Below are 19,744 nucleotides of genomic sequence, written 5' to 3'. Positions count from 1 at the left end.
GAAAGAACGAAGATAGAGAGTAAGTGAGAAGGGATGAAAAAGGTGGTGAGGGGCCCCGGCAGGGAATGATGAAAGAAGAGAGGCAACGTGATCCACGGGAGAGAGGAGAAAGGGGAAATTGGAGGGTAGGAAATGAAAGGTAAAAAGCAGCGACAGCAGGGAAATTTACAGGAGAAAGGCTAATAGTGCAGATAGAGGAACAAAAGGCAAGAGGAAAGAAACATGCAAGCTGATGCAAATAGGAAGAAGGAGCATTATTGGGAAAAAGGAATTTGAAGGAAGGAAAATAATCACAGACGGAAGTAAACCTGTACTACAGAAAAGAATGGATTTATGGGGCTTCCAGCCACTCGCTTCTCCGTGAAGTCACTTAGGACTAAAGCAGCGGGGATTTGTAGGTACTGAAGATGAACAGAAATCCCATTTTCCCTCATGGCTACATCTGCCACTGCGAATTTATATGGCTGTTGTACTGAAGAGTGGAAGACAGATGTGATCAAACATGAAGGGGAATGGAGACTGAGAGACACAGTGTAATCGAAACGGGGAGAGAACAAAAAAAAAAGCGGGGACGGTGGGAAGCGCGGGGGAAAAACATTGTGAGATGATATGGGAAAGGAAATCGGAGAGAATCCTCAGGGCACCGATGTGACAGAGTCAAATTAACCGCTGTAAATTGAAATGTGGGGAGGCTAATTATGGTTTAAATGTTGATTACACGCGCCGTTCCGACCAAGCAAGCTGATTTTAGACGTTCAGAATATGGAGAAATCGGTACGGCAGCGCAACTACGACATTTCTACAACACAGCACTACTAGCTTCAAAATACATGAGGAGTTTGCGGACACCATGAAACAATGTTTCACCAGATATCGCAGTTACAACAAGACTCAGCTAGCTGGACAGTTTTGTGTTTTTTGTGTCCTTCAGTATTTTGTCAGTTCGGGAAATCTTGTGATCTTTAGCTAGCATCCGCATTAGCTGAAGTCGGCTTGCTGACTCAGCAGGGACGAGATATCGACTCAGTCACTCAGTCATGGGGCCAGCTTATTTGCTGGAGTAGTAAACTAGTTTTTACAAATGACTTGACTTAATGTTTTGCAGTCATTAGTCAGATCCCATGTATTTGCAGGGAAACAGAGATAATCCAACACATTGCCTTTTTATTTATTTATTTCTCAAATGGGAGACAGAATTGCTCCGCACTGTGAATGTATTTCGATTACGTTTTCTATTTATTGGTAAATGTTGTTTAATCGCATACGCAAACACTCGAACCGAAGCACCTCAGTCCATCATTGTCATCCCCGTAACGACAGCAACATGCACCTTCTCGTTCAATATTTCAAAAATGTCCTGGTGTAATTGTTAAAAGGCGCGATTACTCGCCAGTGACAATCAGCTCACTTGTTACAGCCGTGTTGATATGAATAATGACATCACTAAGCCACATAAACTTTTCCCGTCCCGTGTGAGGCTGCTAAGAGGAAGATTATTTCAAAGCGAGACTTCAGCCCCTTTAGCTGCAATTTCACATCACCATTTTTCAGCGGTGCTTCAGAGCAATGCAGTGTCACTCCATTATCACCCTGCTGCTGAAATGAAACATAAGCCTCCGTATGTTTTTGCTATTCTTCAGCGGGGAATTAATGTAGAAGTGCGGGCTAAGGGGAGTTAGCGGGACTGCGGTCTCTACAAAGCTGCCATCCTATTGGAGATTAATGAACAAGTTTGTCCGGGGTACTAGTCCTCTCTGTGCTGCCACTCCTCTCAGCATAGTTTGATTTATGGACACCCAGCAGTGCATGAGTTATAATTTCAAAGGGGTTTGTTTTTCCTCATGAAGATGGAATTTTAAATGCCGTGATAAATGACGCCTCGCGGATTTTTATTTATGATTCTGTCGTGATTTAGTTTTCATTTGTGCACACGCGTTTCTCAAGCTATATATATATATATATATATATATATATATATATATATATATATATATATATATATATATATATATATATATGTATGTATGTATGTATGTATGTATGTATGTATATATATATATATATATATATATATATATATGTATATATATAGCTTACATAAATGCATATGTGTGTCATTTTGTGAATTTTGCTTAGTTTTTAAATATGTGCCTGCGTGAAAGTGCTGCCGCTGCGGTTTTCCCTCTGACATCACAGATACATCACCTTTAGGTTGCCGTGTCTCGCCGAAGCAAATAGCACGTCTCACCTATTGAATGTCATTGTGAAAAATCAAAGAATAAGTCATGCTCCCCGCTTCCGCTCCGCCACTCCGTCTGCGCATATAGATTTGCTTCATCATCCAGCCGCAGCACGCGTGGCAGGGTGTTTGATGTTTTCTGTGATGGTGAGATATTGGATGAACCGTGGAGAAATGTGATGCTCCTTGGTGAATTTGCAGGACCGCGGTAAATGCTTAGCAAAAGAAAGGGAGGGCAAAACAGGCTAACAACCCCAGGGGCACTGGTGTATGTGACATTTCTAAAGATAGAGTCCAGATGCAGCACAGCTACAAAGGAAATAATTCCTGCCTGATATCTGTGTATATGTCCCGGAGCTGTTATAAAATACAGGAAATTGACACATTAAAAAGAGCACAATAAAATGCAGTCCCTGTTAGCTGCGTAGTGAATTCCTCATTTGAGAATCTGATGGCGTCAAATTATTATTGAGATGTGCCTGATGAACTCATTGGCAATTATCTGACAGAAAGTGCACAATGTGCTAACAAAGTGCTGATTTCGAGCCAAATAAATCTGCACTGTGCTGTGTGGCGCTTTGTGCTTGTGTGTGTGAGAGACTTAACGTGCATACGCGTCCTTCCGACCTTCTAATTACTTGCTAATGTCATCATTGCTACGGGGTTGTCCTGTGTTTAATTCTTCTGTCTTTTTCCCTAAATAAGTCCAAGAATACAGCTTCCTTTATCTTAATTAACGGGGAGAGACAAAATACAGTGAACACTGAATGAAAAAAAAAAAGACTTCACCTTTTCAGCAACTAAATTGCCTATAACGCTTTCAGGCTTACAGCCTAAATTGAACTTTGAATAATCTATGCAAGCGTTTTTGTTTTTTTTTCTGGAGGCCTCGCGAAAAAAACCCCGACCTTGCATGTTGGTACTTCTTTCATTAACACACAGTGGGGGCCGACTACAACTTGTCAGTGATTGAATATCTTTAAGTCACATTCACTTCAATCAAGCCTAATGATCAATTAGTATTCATCAAGCCCCCAGAAACCGTATATGTCTGACATATGCTTGTTGATTAGTGCCAATTTGTGACTGCCATTCCTCTATATGGCAGATGTTTCCACGAGATAGCTGACGGAGGGAGAGACGTGAGTGAAGATGCTGCGTGAGGTGAAAGGCACAGGTGCATCCTGGCATTCTGGAAATGACTGTAAATGCTTGTAATTTGGGTGACTCACCAACACAGCGTATCGGAACTCTTTCTCACTCTCCGGGTTAAATCCTCCTGAACACACAGGTGTTTTGATTGAGTATGACCTTCAGTCGAGATGTCCTTCTTCGGATAAACATCATAAAATAAAAGAAATCATAAAATAAAAGGATTCAAATTCAAACGTTTTTGGTGAATCCTGAAGATGTCCAATGATAATCGGTTGTCCAAACAAGGATACATTGCAAATGGGAACTGTCGATAGCTATGTTGGCACACTAATAATTGTTTCGATTTGTCATAATGTCAATAAAAAGAAGAACAAAACAGTAAACAGTAATACGTGATTATTAACTTTTTATGTTGTATCATATATCTTCAACTCACATATATATATATATATATATATATATATATATATATATATATATATATATATATATACACACACACACGCTGGACGCATAATTAGTAACCCGCCATATTTACCTCCTGATGCTGGCGAAACCACGTGACCAGCAGCGTTATACTATTGGCTTACAATCCTTGTTATAAGCTTACACAGAGATAAACAAAAGAATCCTATGTTTTTTAAGGAAGATAAGTACTTTTATTCTGCACGTCTCTGTCGATGTATTATTCTTAAAATATGATTTGTTCTACATTAAGATGTTATCAGTATAACCTTCAATACTCTTCTTGATCCATTCACATCCGTATATTAACAAAGTGATGAAAACATTTGAAAATATTTGAAAATATACACCAAAAAGCAGTTAAAACTTCTGCCTGGGGAGGGTCAGAAAGGAATATGGTGTGTTTGTATTCCGTCTGCCCACAATGACAAAACTCCTGCTGTATCAGGATGCATCTGTGAGGTTATTATATAAAAAAAAAATTCTCCATTTTAACATTACATTGTCCAGATATTTTGCTAGTGTACCTGTTCTGTCGCTTGTGCACAATTCATGCAGTCTCTTTCGAACCCTGTTATCTGTCTGGTGTTGTTTTTAGAACTCACATATTGAAGAGCTGATTGCCAGATCTCTTCAATAGCTGGCGCAATTGTTATCATTGGCGTCCAACCTAGTATTACTGGCACTGGAGCAGTGATTGTAACTGCTATTGTCTGAGGTGGAATTCTTTTTCTATTATGTGGTTTTTTGTATTTGTTGTGTACCATTGCCGGCTAAGTGTGAACATCCAAATTGTTGACCCCGTGTGCTCCTCTCACATTCTCGTCCTCTCTTTCCTCTTGTTTTTTCCCTCCAGGGCGGCCTCATCGCCCTCCTCCTCCTAATCCTCCTCTTCACCCTCGTCCTGTATACGCGCCACCGGTGGTGCAAGCGTCGCCGCATCCCCCAGAAGAGCGCGAGCACCGAGGCCACCCATGAGATCCACTACATCCCCTCCGTTCTGCTCGGGCCCCAGGGCCGGGACAGCTACCGGGGTTCCCGGAACGCACACCAGCACGGGAGCTCTGTCATCGGCATGCCCATCCGCGAGACCCCCATCCTCGATGACTACGACTGCGACGAGGAGGACCCCGGCGGACACTCGCACAACTCCACGCCCAACCAGCTCCACAACAAGCTGAACGACGGGAAGATCCAGGAGGACTACGGGGTCAACATTGGACACACGGACATGATGTGCAAGGATAACGAGGTTAAGCATAATTTTGAAAAACGAGGTAGGTTTGCTTATCTAAATCCATTTCCCTTCAAAACAATTTAGCGTTATGGAAATATGATCGCTGCATGCATACAATTTAGATTAATTATCTGATAGCGGTGAGATTAACAGCGTGATGCCGTTTTTTTTTTTGTTTTTTTTTATCTCTATCATTCCACAACGGGCAGCATGCACTTGTTGTCATAGAAAAATCTGCTGTGCTCAGTGGTAGTTGTCCTGCTATTGCCGGCATAATTTGTACATCCGCGGAGGCTCTCAGTGCCAGCTCCCCAGATGGACCAGCCTGGACAGTTCACTTTGGCTCTGGCCGGCCCACCCATGTTCTCGATAGCACAGCGTGTACTGCTTACGTTTCATCAAAAAATAGGCAGTTTTTTTTTGTATGACTCATGTCACCACTTCACTGCTGGTTATGAGAGAGGAAAATATTCCATGAGTTAAATTACAGCACAAGGCGCAAACTGTCTTTCCCTACCCGCTGGCCCTTTCTCGGTTAACATGGCAACAGACCCCAGAGTGTGTCGAGCAGCAATGCAGTGCAGTGTCATGTAATTTAATGTAAAGTGTAAAGGTCAAGTGACAGAGGCCATCAGCCCGGTCGATAAGTTGCTGAGGTTTGTCAGCCTGCTGACCCTCGCTGAACACAGTCAGGGGGCAGCACTTCACAAGGGAGGGGTTGCAAGGCTATCTATCCATAACTCACACATTCAAATGATTGCAAATGTCGCATGTGTTTGTAATCTCAGGCCACATTGCATTTGTTGATATAATATCCTGTTGAACTCCTCCGCAAAGTCGGACTTGAATAATTAAAGGGTTGCTGACGGAGTCAGAGGGTGCCCTGGTTATTCATGTTATACTGAATTATGCAAGAGCTAAGTTTGTGGAAATGCCCTCCTGCTCCCAGAGTATGTATCACCCTACATAAGCATACTTGCAAAAGCTTTTTTACATCTCACTGTGTACGTCTTTTACTTGAAGGAGGCGGAAACAAAAGGCCAAACCCCTGAAAACGTTTTATTTATTTTAATTACATTGCTGATCCATCTTTGACACAGTGACCTCACATTTTAATTTTCTTAAAATTTGATAAAATAATACAGAAGAGAAGATATGAAATTGTTTTAATGGAGCATATGTCAAATCATGTATTCCAGTGCAGTTTAACAGGGGGTGAAAAATTGAGGTGAAATTAAATTAAATTATCGGTGGGCCTATGTTTTTTCACTTTCATCCACAGGAAGTGCCCCAGATCACATATTTGAAGATGTTAAAAAGCTAAAGATATGTAAATTGATTCAGTGACTAATTTATAACAGCTTTGTGACACAGGCTCATAATATACTGTACCTTTTTTTGGCTAAAGAAATGAGTATTTGCCGACATTTTAAACAGAAAATAATGTATTCAACAATGAAATATATCTTAATTATTGTGTTGTTAATTAAGTTACCCAGTTGTATCGTCTCTTGTAAAGGTTGCACTGGAGTAACACTTACAGGCTTTGAAGACGATAATAAAAATTTATACCTCACTGCTAGAGTTCCTCCCTGCTGTTATACCCTTCATCCCTTTCCATCTTTACCTCTTCATTTCACCCTCCCTCTGTTTTAGTCTCCTTTTCCTCTTTCCTGTCATGTTTCACTTCTTCCCATCTCGCGTGCTCTCTTTGTTCCAGGCCTTTCTTCTACAGCGACAGTGCCTCAACCACCTTAACTCATCCGTCTGGCATCCACACTTCAATGACTAGTTAACGTTTGTCGTGCATTCGTGCGTGTGTGTGAGCGCGCTCTGTGTCAATCTGTGTGTCAGTCTGCCTCTGTGCAATGTGGCAGTGAATTCGGGCATTCTCTCAACGAGTGAGCGAGCGGAATGGATTGAGCGGCTAATGAAGCACAAACACACAGAGCTCTGGAAAGAGCACCGAGTGGATAGACCAACACATGTTCAATGTGGTTAAAGCAAAACAAAACTAATAACTTTAAAAAGTCGGTTTGTAAGTTAAGGCTGCCATGCCAATTTTGGTAACACTTACTATAATCTCATTAAAGAGTTGATTGTAAATGGCAATGGTAAATGGAGTGGCATTTATATAGCGCTTTTCCAGTGTACTGACCACTCAAAGCACTTTACAACACTTGCCACATTCACCCTTTCACAAACACAGAGGCTGCCATGCAAGGTGCCAGCTGCACATCAGGAGCAAGTTGGAGTTCAGTATTTTACTCAAGGACCCTTCAACATGCAGCCCAGATCAGCCAGTGGGAGCCGGGATTTAAACCAGCGAACTTCAGATCACTAGACAACCCACTTTACCTCCTGAGCTACAGCCGCCCTGATAGTGATAATTAAACATTTGTTAATAGTTATTTAACTGTTAACAAACAATGACATACGCTACAAACATTTATCAAGCAATTTTAAATGTTTATATACATCAGTTGCAACTTGACAATAGACAATTGCTTAATAAAAAGTGTACAATAGTGTTAATTGTTAATAATGAAATAACCATTAACTTCAGGTTAGTTAACTATAAATGTATCATTTATTAATGATTGCAATCATACAATTAAGTGTTTAAACCCAGACTTTAAGTTGGCATAGCTTCCTTAATACCTCGACAACTGTAGTTGATATGGAATCTAAAAGTACATTTACATTTACATTAAGGGCCTTTAGCAGACAATTTTGTCCAAAGCAACCTACAGTAATTCATTCATACACTGATGGCGGTGGCTGCCATGCAAGGTGCCGACCAGCACATCAGGAGCGTTTTTTAGGGGGTTCAGTATCACATCCGCGGACACTTGGATATGCAGACCAGGGGAATCAAACCAGTGAACTTCCAATAATAAGACACTGGCTTTACCCCCGAGCCACCCAAACTTACATTTTAAACTTGCATTTCAACTCTGATAAAAACTTGAGGTATAGATGCATCTGGTTCAACTTTAAAGGTCCCCTTTATGCATCAGTTGCTCTATCCGCTTATTTCCTGGATTTTCTCGCTCGAATATGCAGAGGGCTTTATTATTGTACATTGACAAGTGAATGCAATGACCTCCCTCATTTACATTGACCTTATAGATTAATTACATTTTCATGTAAAAATAAATAAATAATAAATAAATAAATAAATATATATATATATATATAGTGAAACACTGTGAAATATATATATATATATATATATATATATATTATATATATATATATATATATATATATATATATATATATATATATATATATATATATATATATATATATATATATATATATGATTAGGACATACTTATATGGATGTGATGTTTTGTCTGCTGATCTGCTTATTTCTCGTTAATTGAACGGAAAAAAAAGTCCTCAGCCCAGTGTTGAATTACTGCTACAGACTAAGCAGCACTTATTTAAAAAAAAAAAAAAAAGGAAACAGAACATTATGCAACGCAGTGAAGGCGCAGAGGTTAATTTCTGCTTCATTCCCAAGGGGAAGGGCAGAATGGTGGGACAGAGCAGAGAGGTCAAGACTCTTGTAGCCTGTCTATTGAGCTGATCACAGAATGATGCCATTATTACGGGAGAACAAAAGGTGAAAAACAGCCCAAAGAGAGAAAGACAACCAGGCAAACACAAACACATACATCAGCCACTTAATTACCAGAAGTAGATGGACCACTACATTTACTTTTACTAATGTTCAGCACAAATAAAGATTTATCTATAGTGACACCACGTGTGATGTAGAATACATTAAGGTTATGATTTAGTAATCTACCCTAATGTGCAAACGGGAGGAGAAGTGGTGAATTTCATGCCGTACACAATGTTTCAAAGCCTTGATAAAGAACAACAAGGGATATAGTTTTGATCCATACTGACTTAATCGACTCTGCCAAACAACAAAAAATTGTGAACAAAATGTGCTCCAATACAAAGAGTGATTGTACCATCATATAGTAGCAATGTTGTGTGTTATCTTAAGAGTTTACCGGAAACGGATTCTGATCCTAAATGAAAGTCATCCAGCTCTATTCCTTAAAATTAGAACAAACTATTTTTGAGGTCAGATTTGTTGTGGGCAATATGAAGCCAGATGCACAGTGTTTCACTAGGACTCGTAAGTGAAGTTAACAGCACAAGCGAAAAAAAGTTCAAATGTGGCCAAGCATGTCTAGCCAATGAAAGGTGAGGCTAGCCCGACTTTGATTTGTACCTCACCCTGCCCGTAACGCAGCGACAAGTCCCTCACTGACCGGCTTCATATCTCAAGCCTCCATTGAAAACGACTTGTAGTCTGTATAAAAGTGGATAATCCAGATGGCCAGTTCTGCTTTTTCCTTCTTCTTTCAAATACAGCTCTTGACACATCCTTCTAGTCTCGTGAAATGATCTGGCATTTTCCGATAGATAGCACACAGACCGTTTCGTTTGATGCCTTCTGCATGCCTCTCCATCTGTACTCTGCATAAAGCAGCAACATTTGAACACGGCGCAAAGTCTCCAAATACCAGTCATCCTTTATCGGTCTGTCCTTGCTGACAGATAACCCCATTCAACTGAACTCAATAGTATTATCCCCAGGGATTACGGCTGTGCCTCGCAGGGTTGTGCATGGCACTGGGCTTTCTGTTACACAGACAACCAAACAAATGAGGCCTGTCGATTTCATTATTCAGCAATTTTTCCACGGCTTTGGAAATGTGTCAGGCGGCTCGGAAAGAGTAAATCAGGTGCGGAAAAAACCTTAGAGCCATTGCTGAATCTTGTTCCATGAGGAGGGCTCAGGGAGCAGTTATCGCCATCAGACTGCCATCATCGCGCACACCTCTGCCACTCAGTTTTCAGTGTGTGACAGCAAGCCGCATCGCCCGCCGATAACCTTCACGTGTTGCCATCTCCTGTCGGTAGAAAGGCAAATCATATATATCATGCGCCTGGAGTCAAAGTTGTATAATTAAGTCTCAAGAGCTCTTTGTAGCGGTCTCAGGGTCCTCTTGGAGTTCTGTGCCCTGTAGTTGAAAGACTCAATTATTCAGATATTACACAAAACAAACAGTAACCTAGTAACAAACACAGATTGTAACTCAGTAAAGCCTATGGAGATGATTTTATAATGTATCTTATCACTCACAGCGCTTCGAGACAAGAGCTATGTGCACTTCAGCTGCAGCCATCACGTTGCCACTTCTTGCCCGGAAATTTTGTACATTTTAAGTGTATTCATAGAACATTTAAAAGAGGCACATTTGAACTGCAAGCCACAATCTGTTTTGAGCTTATTGCTAAAACTGTGGACCCAGAAGACTAATGGAATATGATACCTTTTACAGCAACTGTCAGCACACTGTCCCAGTACTTGTCCTATGCCCTGTTAAAGTCATTTTTAGGTGAGAACACAGAATATGCAGAGTTCAGGTTGTCACCACTTTCAATGATCGTGTCAAGGGGGTAATTGTGTCTTCCTTCTCTTTGTTTTGTCCTGCCGTCATAAAGTTTTTTTGTTGTTTTTTTTCATCCACGCAGTCCTTGAGAAATGTTGCCTCGCTTTTATCTTATCAAATTGAGATTACTGCGATACCCACCAGAGACCGCGCTCAGCACACAACGCTGCTTCAAGCTTATAGACTCAAAGAATGGGAACATTTTAGCTGCTATTTTCAGTGTCAGCCGCAGCTACAAACAAAGAGTTTCTCCACGGTGAGTAGTAATCAAGCGTTGACCCACTTACGAGTTAACTGCCCTCTTGTTCCGTTCGTTGTTTCCTTTGATTAAACTGAAAGGGGTTTGACGGCTGTGCGCACAAATCAAAAACTCAAATCTTCACAGTTGCTCCATAAATTAATGTCTAAATTAATATCAATAAAAACAACCATCATAATAACAGTGTTGAAACTGACCATGCATATAGTTTACACCAGAGTTTCCTGCTTCAAACGGTGTTCTGGGACCTTATTATCCTCAGAGAACAGCTTTTTCTGAGTTTGTACTATTACCTTATCGATAACTTAACTTAAAGTTGTCTGAAAAACCACAGACATAATCACACTGGCTGCGATCAGAGCAAAGAGCAGAATGTGATGTGCAGTAAATGCAGCTATTCTGTTCTTGATGGCTAACAACATGGTTCATGATGTCAAGTGTCAAAGCATACAGAATTTCTTCTTGGCAGCCATTCTTTCATTGGGTGCTGCTGCACCATGTGACTAGTTTACAGATTAGTTATCAATAGTCAGTAACGGCATGTCATAAAGTAAATTTACTCAAATACTGTACAGTACAATTTTGAGGTAGTTGAACTTATTTGAGTAATTCCATTTTCTAGTGCTTTATACTTCCACTCCACTGAATCTCAGAGGAATTTTTGTATTTTTTACCTTCAACACCTTGATAACGAAGTTAACTAGTTACTAGTTACTTTCCAGTTTACATGCTGATTTAAAGCCCAAAGAATGCATGTTCAACTCTTCAACACGCCTCACAATCAAACCATTAAACTGCATTTGACAGATAGTAAGTGCCAATGTGAACTAATACAATCAGCGGAACTCCTACAAGTTCTTTCTTCTTTCAAAGGCAGTTTATGAAGTTGGTAAATGTATCATACAAAAGCTGTTAATTAAAACTCACTTCCTAACTGTCAAAACATGTCAAATCTACAGTGCATTATTGTCAAGACCGATGTGTTGCTTCCAAATGTCAACTTCACTTGTAACAAAGTCATATTTTCGCACAATGTCTTTTAATTTTACTCAAGTATGACTTTTGGATAGTTTATACAACACTTGAAGATGTTGATCTTGAAGAAGACCTAAGGGTCGAAAACATCATCTGATGAAAAAAAAAAAAAAAAAAAAAAATCATATGGAGTGTGGAGGACAACACTGTCAATACTTATTAGATTACCAGCCAGAATAGCGATGGCTGGTAATGTTTTCATCTTGTGAGTCATTGTGTGTGTGTGTTTCATCATGGTAAAATGTGGTCCTATAGATTTACAACTATTTCACATACATGTTTTTTTTTTTTTTTTGTTTTGTGATGTGTCAGTGTATGCATACGTCTGTCTACAGGCTGGTAGAAAAGGAAGGCTGAATTCAAAGATGAGTGTGGTTTCATGTAATAATGTAATAATGGCTCATGATGGGTCAACACATGAACATGTTGACAGGCTTCCTGGCTTGTGTGATCCAGTTGCAAGATTGTCTCTAGTTTTATTATTATTATTATTATTATTTTATATCCAGACTTTCCATCTAGGGCCCAAACTCATCTGTGGATTTAGAATTTAAAAAGATTTAGAGAAATTATTTTCTCATAGCACAGCCAAACATTTTGCCAGTCCATACAGCTGAACAACTACTTCAGCCTTGATTGGGTGAGCACTTCGCACCACTCCTCTGCCAATACAGCGCTGAGAGTGTCTTGACTGGGGCCATTGAACTGGTCCTCACAATGATAACAAGCAATCCATCAAATGCCCATGCAGAATGGCCCTCATCAGAACTGTCTGACACACTCTGTAAAGCAGGGTCGGCGGCACAACACGTCGAGCTGCCTGGGTTCATCTTTGACACTACTGACATTGATGTTTATTGCTCCCGCTGACAGTAGTGTTTCTTGCTTATCAGCAGAATCCAGGGTCACATTATCGTCTGATTGAATGCACCAACTGGAAGAAAAGAATCAACTTCTAGTTCTGTGCAATTCATTAGCACTTTATCTGTACTGTGACCAGAACGTCACAGCTGTCAGTTGCACTTTCACTCAAGTTATAAATGTGTGAGTGAGCTTGTGCTTTTGGACTGAGAAACATTTATATTGTTCTGTTGTCCAGGTAGTCAAGTGCAGCAGTTGCATTTTGACCCTATGGTTTGCTCAGAGCCTTGGATTGTATCTGATGTTTTTTTTTTTTTTTTTCCCTGAACAGCTCTTAACTGAACAATGAGCTGAATTAACCCATCCAACAAATGACCAAAGACATTATCACATCACTGTGATTCAGTAAGTTAGTGCCTTTCTGGCTATGGTGAGCAATTTTTAATATCCCACAAGGCCCTTCCTGTTGTGCCTCTTATCCTTTCATTGAAATTATGTTGTTTGTAAAGACTGCTGAATTCAATTACCGGGGTATTTATTTTACATTGTAAACACAGATAAAGCCCTGGGGTGCCACATGTAGCCAGCCTGCTGAGAATCTGCTGAAAGATATATAGATATTTATAACTTTGAGGGGACTAAATGTGTGACTAAATATTGCTTAAAAATAGACAAAAGAGAGACATGGCGTTCGAACAAAGGTCCCCAGCTAGTAGCGAGTCCCAACACACAATCTGAACAAAAAGCATACATTTCCCCGCTGAATGAAAGAACTGCAATAACTCTGCATGTTGTTTGTTACTTTTTATTCCCTCAGTTTCCTCCAAATGAAGCACAGAAGAGGGACCAAATGAGCAAATAAAATAACTTTGCATCAATTTATTATTTAAAACATCAATACCAGAGCAATGGTTTTTGCCAGTTGGTGGTTATACCGATTCTTTTATGCCATTTCGTCTGTCTCAGAGGCAGGGATTAGTCATCTGGTTAACTAGCTCTCTGCAGTATTTGGAGTCATATCTGTTGGAAAAAACCTGGCCAAAAAAAAAATAAAAAATGCAGGCTTCTTTGGATGTCCGATGATAACAATCTCTGCTTTGCCTTGTCTTTAAAGTGTTTCATTACGGAAGGTTCGCTCTCGAGAGAAATTAGACGACATCCAAGAAAATAAAACGATTGTTTCATCACCCACCAGACCACCGTCATTAGCAAGCTTATCAAGTGTTTACCGAGCTCTAATTGAACTCAGGACTGGAGAGTAATAATCCAGTGTCAAGCTTTAGATCACTAATGTGACATCATTGATGAGAAATGGCTGCCAGCTTGGCACACTCAAAGTAGCTCAGGGTAATGTTTTGATTAATACTCAAACAGGCTTGTCATCGCTCCCATGATAAATAGGAAGGGAGTTAATTACAAAGACTTCCCATTCTTCCTTTTGTCCAATCTTTGGAAAGCATTGAGGCTCTGTGTCATTTATGGCAATTTAGTGAGATGAATGATATGATTTAAAGATACACATGCACAGCATCTGCTCACAAACATCACTGCACGATCAAGATCGAGTGTGCAGGCCGCATGTTGGAATAATCTGCAAAGGAGATAAATCCAATCAATGTGGACTGAATTGGCTTTTTTTTTTTTAAGCAGCTCATCATAAAACCGCAGTCTTTCTTGTCCACTACAGGACAAAAACAGCCAGTATAGATTTCATCAATCACAGCTTCTGCAACCTCATGTGCATTATGTTTGTCGGGACGTTTCAAAGGAGCGCAAAATGAGCGAACCCCTCGATGCACAGTATAGCAGCCGAAGAGATGATTTACGGCAGAAAAACGCCGAGAACCAAAATAATGGAGGAATAAAAAGAACTCGTTCTGGTATAACTCACTGAGAAATGAGGCCTTGGTGATCTGATCCAACGTGAAGCCTCTGTCAGAGACGGATGCGGGAAAAACCCAAGAAGACATGCCAGTAGAAATGGGTTTGTAAGCACCGACACCATGGCGGATCAATACACGTGGGTCGATTGCATGCCAACTCACGAGCCATCTTTATCAGGCTGTTTTGAAATGTGGTTTTGGCTGCTCACCCACATGGTAACGGTCAATATATCCCACTCGGTTCCTGTGCTCCCAGTATTTCAAAGACTTTTTAGTCCATTAAAGTTATTATGCTGCTTAGTTAAACTGCTCACATAGACAGTGTCTTTGAAGGCTGGAATGCAGTTCATTTGGGGAAGAAAATAGACAAAAAAGCTAACGGAGAAGAGTCAGACGAACATTTAATAAAAATAGACTATCAGGCGCACAGCTTCATGGATCACTTGAACCACTAAATAAGAAGTGTCTATCTCTGATTAATGAAAAACAAACTCTGATGTTTGTATTTAGAGTTGTTCACAGCCACCTTAAATATAGCAATTTGAGTCTTGCAGATTGGAATACATGCACATCTTGAGTTATGTCTAAAAACAGCGGCCTCTGTCCAAGGCCACCGTGCAAATGAATATGAATCCCAAAAGTGCAGCTGTTTTCCTCTAGCCTGCCCTTGGTCAATATTCAATTGGAGGAATAATACTGTTGCTTGCAGCGTATTAAATTAACTGGATTGTTTCTGGTTGTTATGAATTATCTCGGTGTGTGATAAATTGGCACCCCATCGTAATTATATTTGCATAATGTCTTTTCTGCTTCATTTCCGGTCCTACATGTGCCGGAAATTTTTTACCAGCAAACACCGTAGCAAGATCTGGGAAATAATGAATATTTTTTTGTTGTCTTTGGAATCTGTCAAAAGTTGAACATAGTTTTACCATAAAGACATTTATCAGTGTCTCATTGCAAAATAACCGTTTAAAACTCAGACGAGTTGCGAAGTGTCATTAATAATCATGATTATCGTGGACACCCCGTCGAACCATAAAAGTAAACCCCAATCAGACATAAATTCAACCTATCCAAAGTTAATGATAACATGACATGTAAAAATCAAATTCATTCCAGATCATTTTGGTCTGTTCGAGGCACATGTAAGGTGATAATAATTCAAAGGAATAGACTGACTCCAACAGAATCCATGGTACTTTTGAGAAGATCCCAGGTGTACTTTGAAATGATAATAGGCAGTGTAACTAGGATACCCTGGAGCCTTTAAAAATAGGTCGCATAGAGGCCATGTACACATTAGTATGTACATTTTCAGTAATTTTATCCCACAGATTGCATCGATTAAGATTGCTACTGTATTTGTTTAGCTGGACAACACCACTCCCTCATTTGGCTTTAATAGCCTGGCTCGAAAAAGATCCCTTTTTCAACCAAAGCAAAAGCAGTGCTGGTTGTGGGCTGGTGCTAATGCTGGTTCGGCTTTGGTTCGACCCATGGACCTTTTGAGAACCGGCTTGCTTTTCCACGGGCACGAGAGCTACTGTAGTGTCTCATAGCTCAATCACTGTATATGTCTCCAATTTCCCAGCATTGCCAGGGTCAACTATGCCGGCCCACTTCAACTCTTTACAAGTGTTACTTCTGGCTTTACTTGCCTACATTGGCATCCAGTGCTTGGACCACTGTTGTTACGATTTAGGATCCATAGTGACAATTGTTTGTTCGTTCTCTGGAGGATATGTCAGAACAAGATACAGTAGCTCTAGTTGGTCATAAGCAGGTTTACTTGGTCCATGTTAAGGCCCTCTTAAACTCTCTCTTCAAAGTTCTTTTCAACTTTCCCTTAAGGCACTTGCTGACTATCGGTCACGTGTCGGTATTTAGCCTTAGATGGAGTTTTCCACCCGCTTTGGGATGCATTCCCAAACAACCCAACTCCTAGAAGACCGACCACACACCTTCCATGGGCTGAGCCTTGATCAGAAGGACTCCGGCCCCCGAGCGACACCGGGCAAGCGGTCTTCTATACACCACATTTCCCACGTCTGCCCATACCAGTACTTTAAGATAAAGTTTTATGCCAAGGGAAAAGGTTTATGCAGCTTTGATCTAAAGTAAAACTAAAAGTTCAGCCAATCATTTATGAAACATTTTTATGTATTGAAAAAAAAGCTAAATTGTTTATTGTGTGATAACAATGCCACTTCAGAAGTTAGGAGAAATCTAAAAAAAAGTCACTCCAAAATCCCGGTCAGACAGAATGAGACAGGTGCCACTGAAGGTGCTGGAGAAGAGGAATCAACAGTACTTGTCTGTAAAAGTCTAGTCTAGTCACCTTGGCTTTGATTTTTTCTTTGGCTGCGAACTTCATGCAGCTGTACATGGAGAGAGACAGAAAAAAACAGGCAGAGGTCAAAATCCAAGAGCAGAAGTGTTTTTCACCCACATTTCTACGCTACCAGCTAAAAGGAAGTCAACCCTTTTGAAAGAGGTAATCGTTAAACAACAGCTGCAGTCACACTGACAGCCTCACTCAGGTATACACAAAAAACGTATCCTATATTTTTTCAGAATTGTGCACTGAAAGCGAATTCAAATGAATCACTGAACAAATTTGCCTCCAAAACAGAAACAAAATGGGATAAATACCTTCTACTTACATACAGACTGCTTCCCCAGAGCTCAGCTGGAATTTTGCCATTAGCGCTGAGCCAATTAGGTCAGAGGCCCGCTGAATGAGCTCTGTGAAATGTGTTATGCGGGTGACTCACCTGTAAGTATGTTTTTTCATGACTCACCCAAGAGTATGAAAAACAATCTTGGTGCTCATCGTGTGCGAGCAGCTCATGAAATGTATTGCCGTGGCTTGGGGAAAGCCAGCTAAAGTCCTGGCCAAAGCGAAGCAAGTGGTGCGACTCTCCAGCCAGGAGGCATCGCCGAGGGGCCTGGTGAGCAAATCTTGATACTTTTGGCGGCGTCTGTTGAGTTGAAAAAAAAAATGTTGGCCCATAAGGCTTGACTGAAGGACGCCAAATCTACATGCCAGAGCGTTAACAAATCCTTAAAAGCAGCCTGCTTATGATTGGCACCCAGGTTTGAAAAAGTCTTGCAATTCGATAGGTCTCTTTTCTGAGACAGGAAACGTGGTCAACCATTGCTGACCGTGTTTCCACTGTATTTATCTAAGATGCATATATGTGTCTTTAATGTAATCTTGGCTCCAGGATCTGTTTGTGCTGGACCATTTACAAAGCTACTCAACTCACACAGATTTTAGTTATCTGACTAAAAAGAAGAAAAAAAAAAAAGTGCCTTGTTTTCATTTAAATTGTGGAGAAGTTGTGTTGAAATATTAAAAAAAGGGTTGGTTGAAGAGTTGCTATCACCATTTACCTCAGGCCACTGATCTCTCTTCACAAGATGTATTTACAGGTGTTTCCTGCCAGGAATAGGCTGTGCGTCACTGTGGCACTGTTACTTATTAAAGATTTAGCCACGGAATAATTCATCCACACACATTCAGGCCACGTGTCTTCCATTCTGTCATAACATAAAGATGTATTTGAGATACTCTTACAATTTGGAATCTTGTTCATGAATATCACGGCCTGGGCTTATTTGTGATTGTCAGTCAGGAGTTCCATCCTGTCGGGAGCAGCTGGAGGTCAGAGCTTGGCCTGCAACGTTCAGCTGGCGCAGCATGGGGATACACATACATATTTTATTCTGGCCCATGGCAGGAGCCGAGCTATAGATAGCACTTCATTCTCGCTCCTCTGCAAACAGCAGAGGCCCTAAGATATAAAAGTAGTAGCAAAAGCCAGCAGAAGGGAAAAAAGTGTCTGACTAAAGATGGGACATTACATGGTTTCAAGTGGCCGGGAATGTCAGGGCATGAGAAAGTACATGTTCAAATCCTGCAGAGTGTGGGGAAGTATCAGTCTGTTCTTGGTGTTTTTCAAAGACCTCCAGATGTCTTAAAGTATCTTCAGTTGAGAACACGTCTTTGTTTTGTACTGTCTTGGCAAGCACCATAGGAGGAAAAAGCAATGCCACGCACACGCCTTTCTTCCTGCGATGTAAAGAGAACGAGATCGTCACACTAGCAATGTCTCTCTTTTTCTGTAGATAGCCTGTCAAAGCTTTTTAAACTTTGCTGCCTCCGACTCAGCCACTGTTTATTGATTTCTTCTACAATGCCACGGATTGTGCACTATGACTTTAACTTTGACAGTGCCTTCAACACGGTCCCTTTGGTATGTATCTCAGTTGGTCTGGGAATAGAGTTCTGTCCCCGGTTTTGTTTTTAGGCCTTTTTCTTTTCAAATATAAGAGGCAGCAATCGTTGTCGCATTATATTCGCCTATACTTGGATCATTTTAAGTGCGCAAAATATCTGAGGGATGAGTGTTCAGCAATGTGTAAATAAAAGTTTGATGTTAAAGGTGCAATATGTAAGAATTATAAACATTCGAAACAACACCAAAATGATCAATGATTGTTTGAAAGGCTTAACATTAAGACTTCTATGCATTGTGTGGAAAAGCATATGTTAGCATGCTAAGCAGCTAGCCCCACCCTGGTCCAAACCTCCTGTGCTAGCAGTGTAAACACCAACACTTTCCCCGTGCATCAAGCTCCCATGTCCGGATCGCTATCTGCACGGCTAACTGAGCTAATGGCAGCTTCATCTGGCAGCAGTAGTTACTCAGCTGATAAACTGCTCCCTATTTGGTCTGATTACTGTATGTTATTATATAAAATACATAATTATATCATTATGTTATATGAAACCTGGAGAGAAACCTATCACTACTTCCGCTATTGAACCTTTTACCCTCTACCCTTCATCCCTCCTGGCTCGCTTTCTCTCCCACTCACCTCTTTCTCCATTCATATCTGCATCCCCCGTCTCCTCCGACACTGGATCCCTTGTCTTCTCTGACACTTTTGTCTTTTTCTTTGTATCTGTCTAACCTCTTACTCTTTTCTCATGTACCTGTCACACTTCCTGAAGCAGCGCTGTCAAAAGCTTTCCCAGAGAGCTAGGCTGGACTGCTTCTATCGAAACAATGGCAAATTTAATAAATCACCAAGGGAATAAGAGCTGGGGTGAGC

The 19,744-nt window shown here is 40.6% G+C and overlaps 1 protein-coding gene across 2 annotated transcripts in view; it reads left to right on the top strand.

Moving 5' to 3' along the window:
• astn2 (astrotactin 2) overlaps positions 1-19,744 on the top strand; it is a 319,763-nt gene that overhangs the window by 95,354 nt on the left and 204,665 nt on the right. For both annotated transcript variants that reach the window (XM_030435507.1, XM_030435505.1), the window contains exon 3: positions 4,716-5,136. In XM_030435507.1, coding sequence (XP_030291367.1) covers positions 4,716-5,136 — 421 coding nt within the window. The remainder of the gene's footprint in view (positions 1-4,715; positions 5,137-19,744) is intronic.

This window comes from Sparus aurata, chromosome 12 (genome assembly GCF_900880675.1).
Source record: "Sparus aurata chromosome 12, fSpaAur1.1, whole genome shotgun sequence".
NCBI classification, from domain to species: Eukaryota; Metazoa; Chordata; class Actinopteri; order Spariformes; family Sparidae; genus Sparus; species Sparus aurata.
The sequence above is the reverse complement of the archived record's forward strand: the minus strand, read 5'-3'. Positions and strand labels throughout refer to the sequence as shown.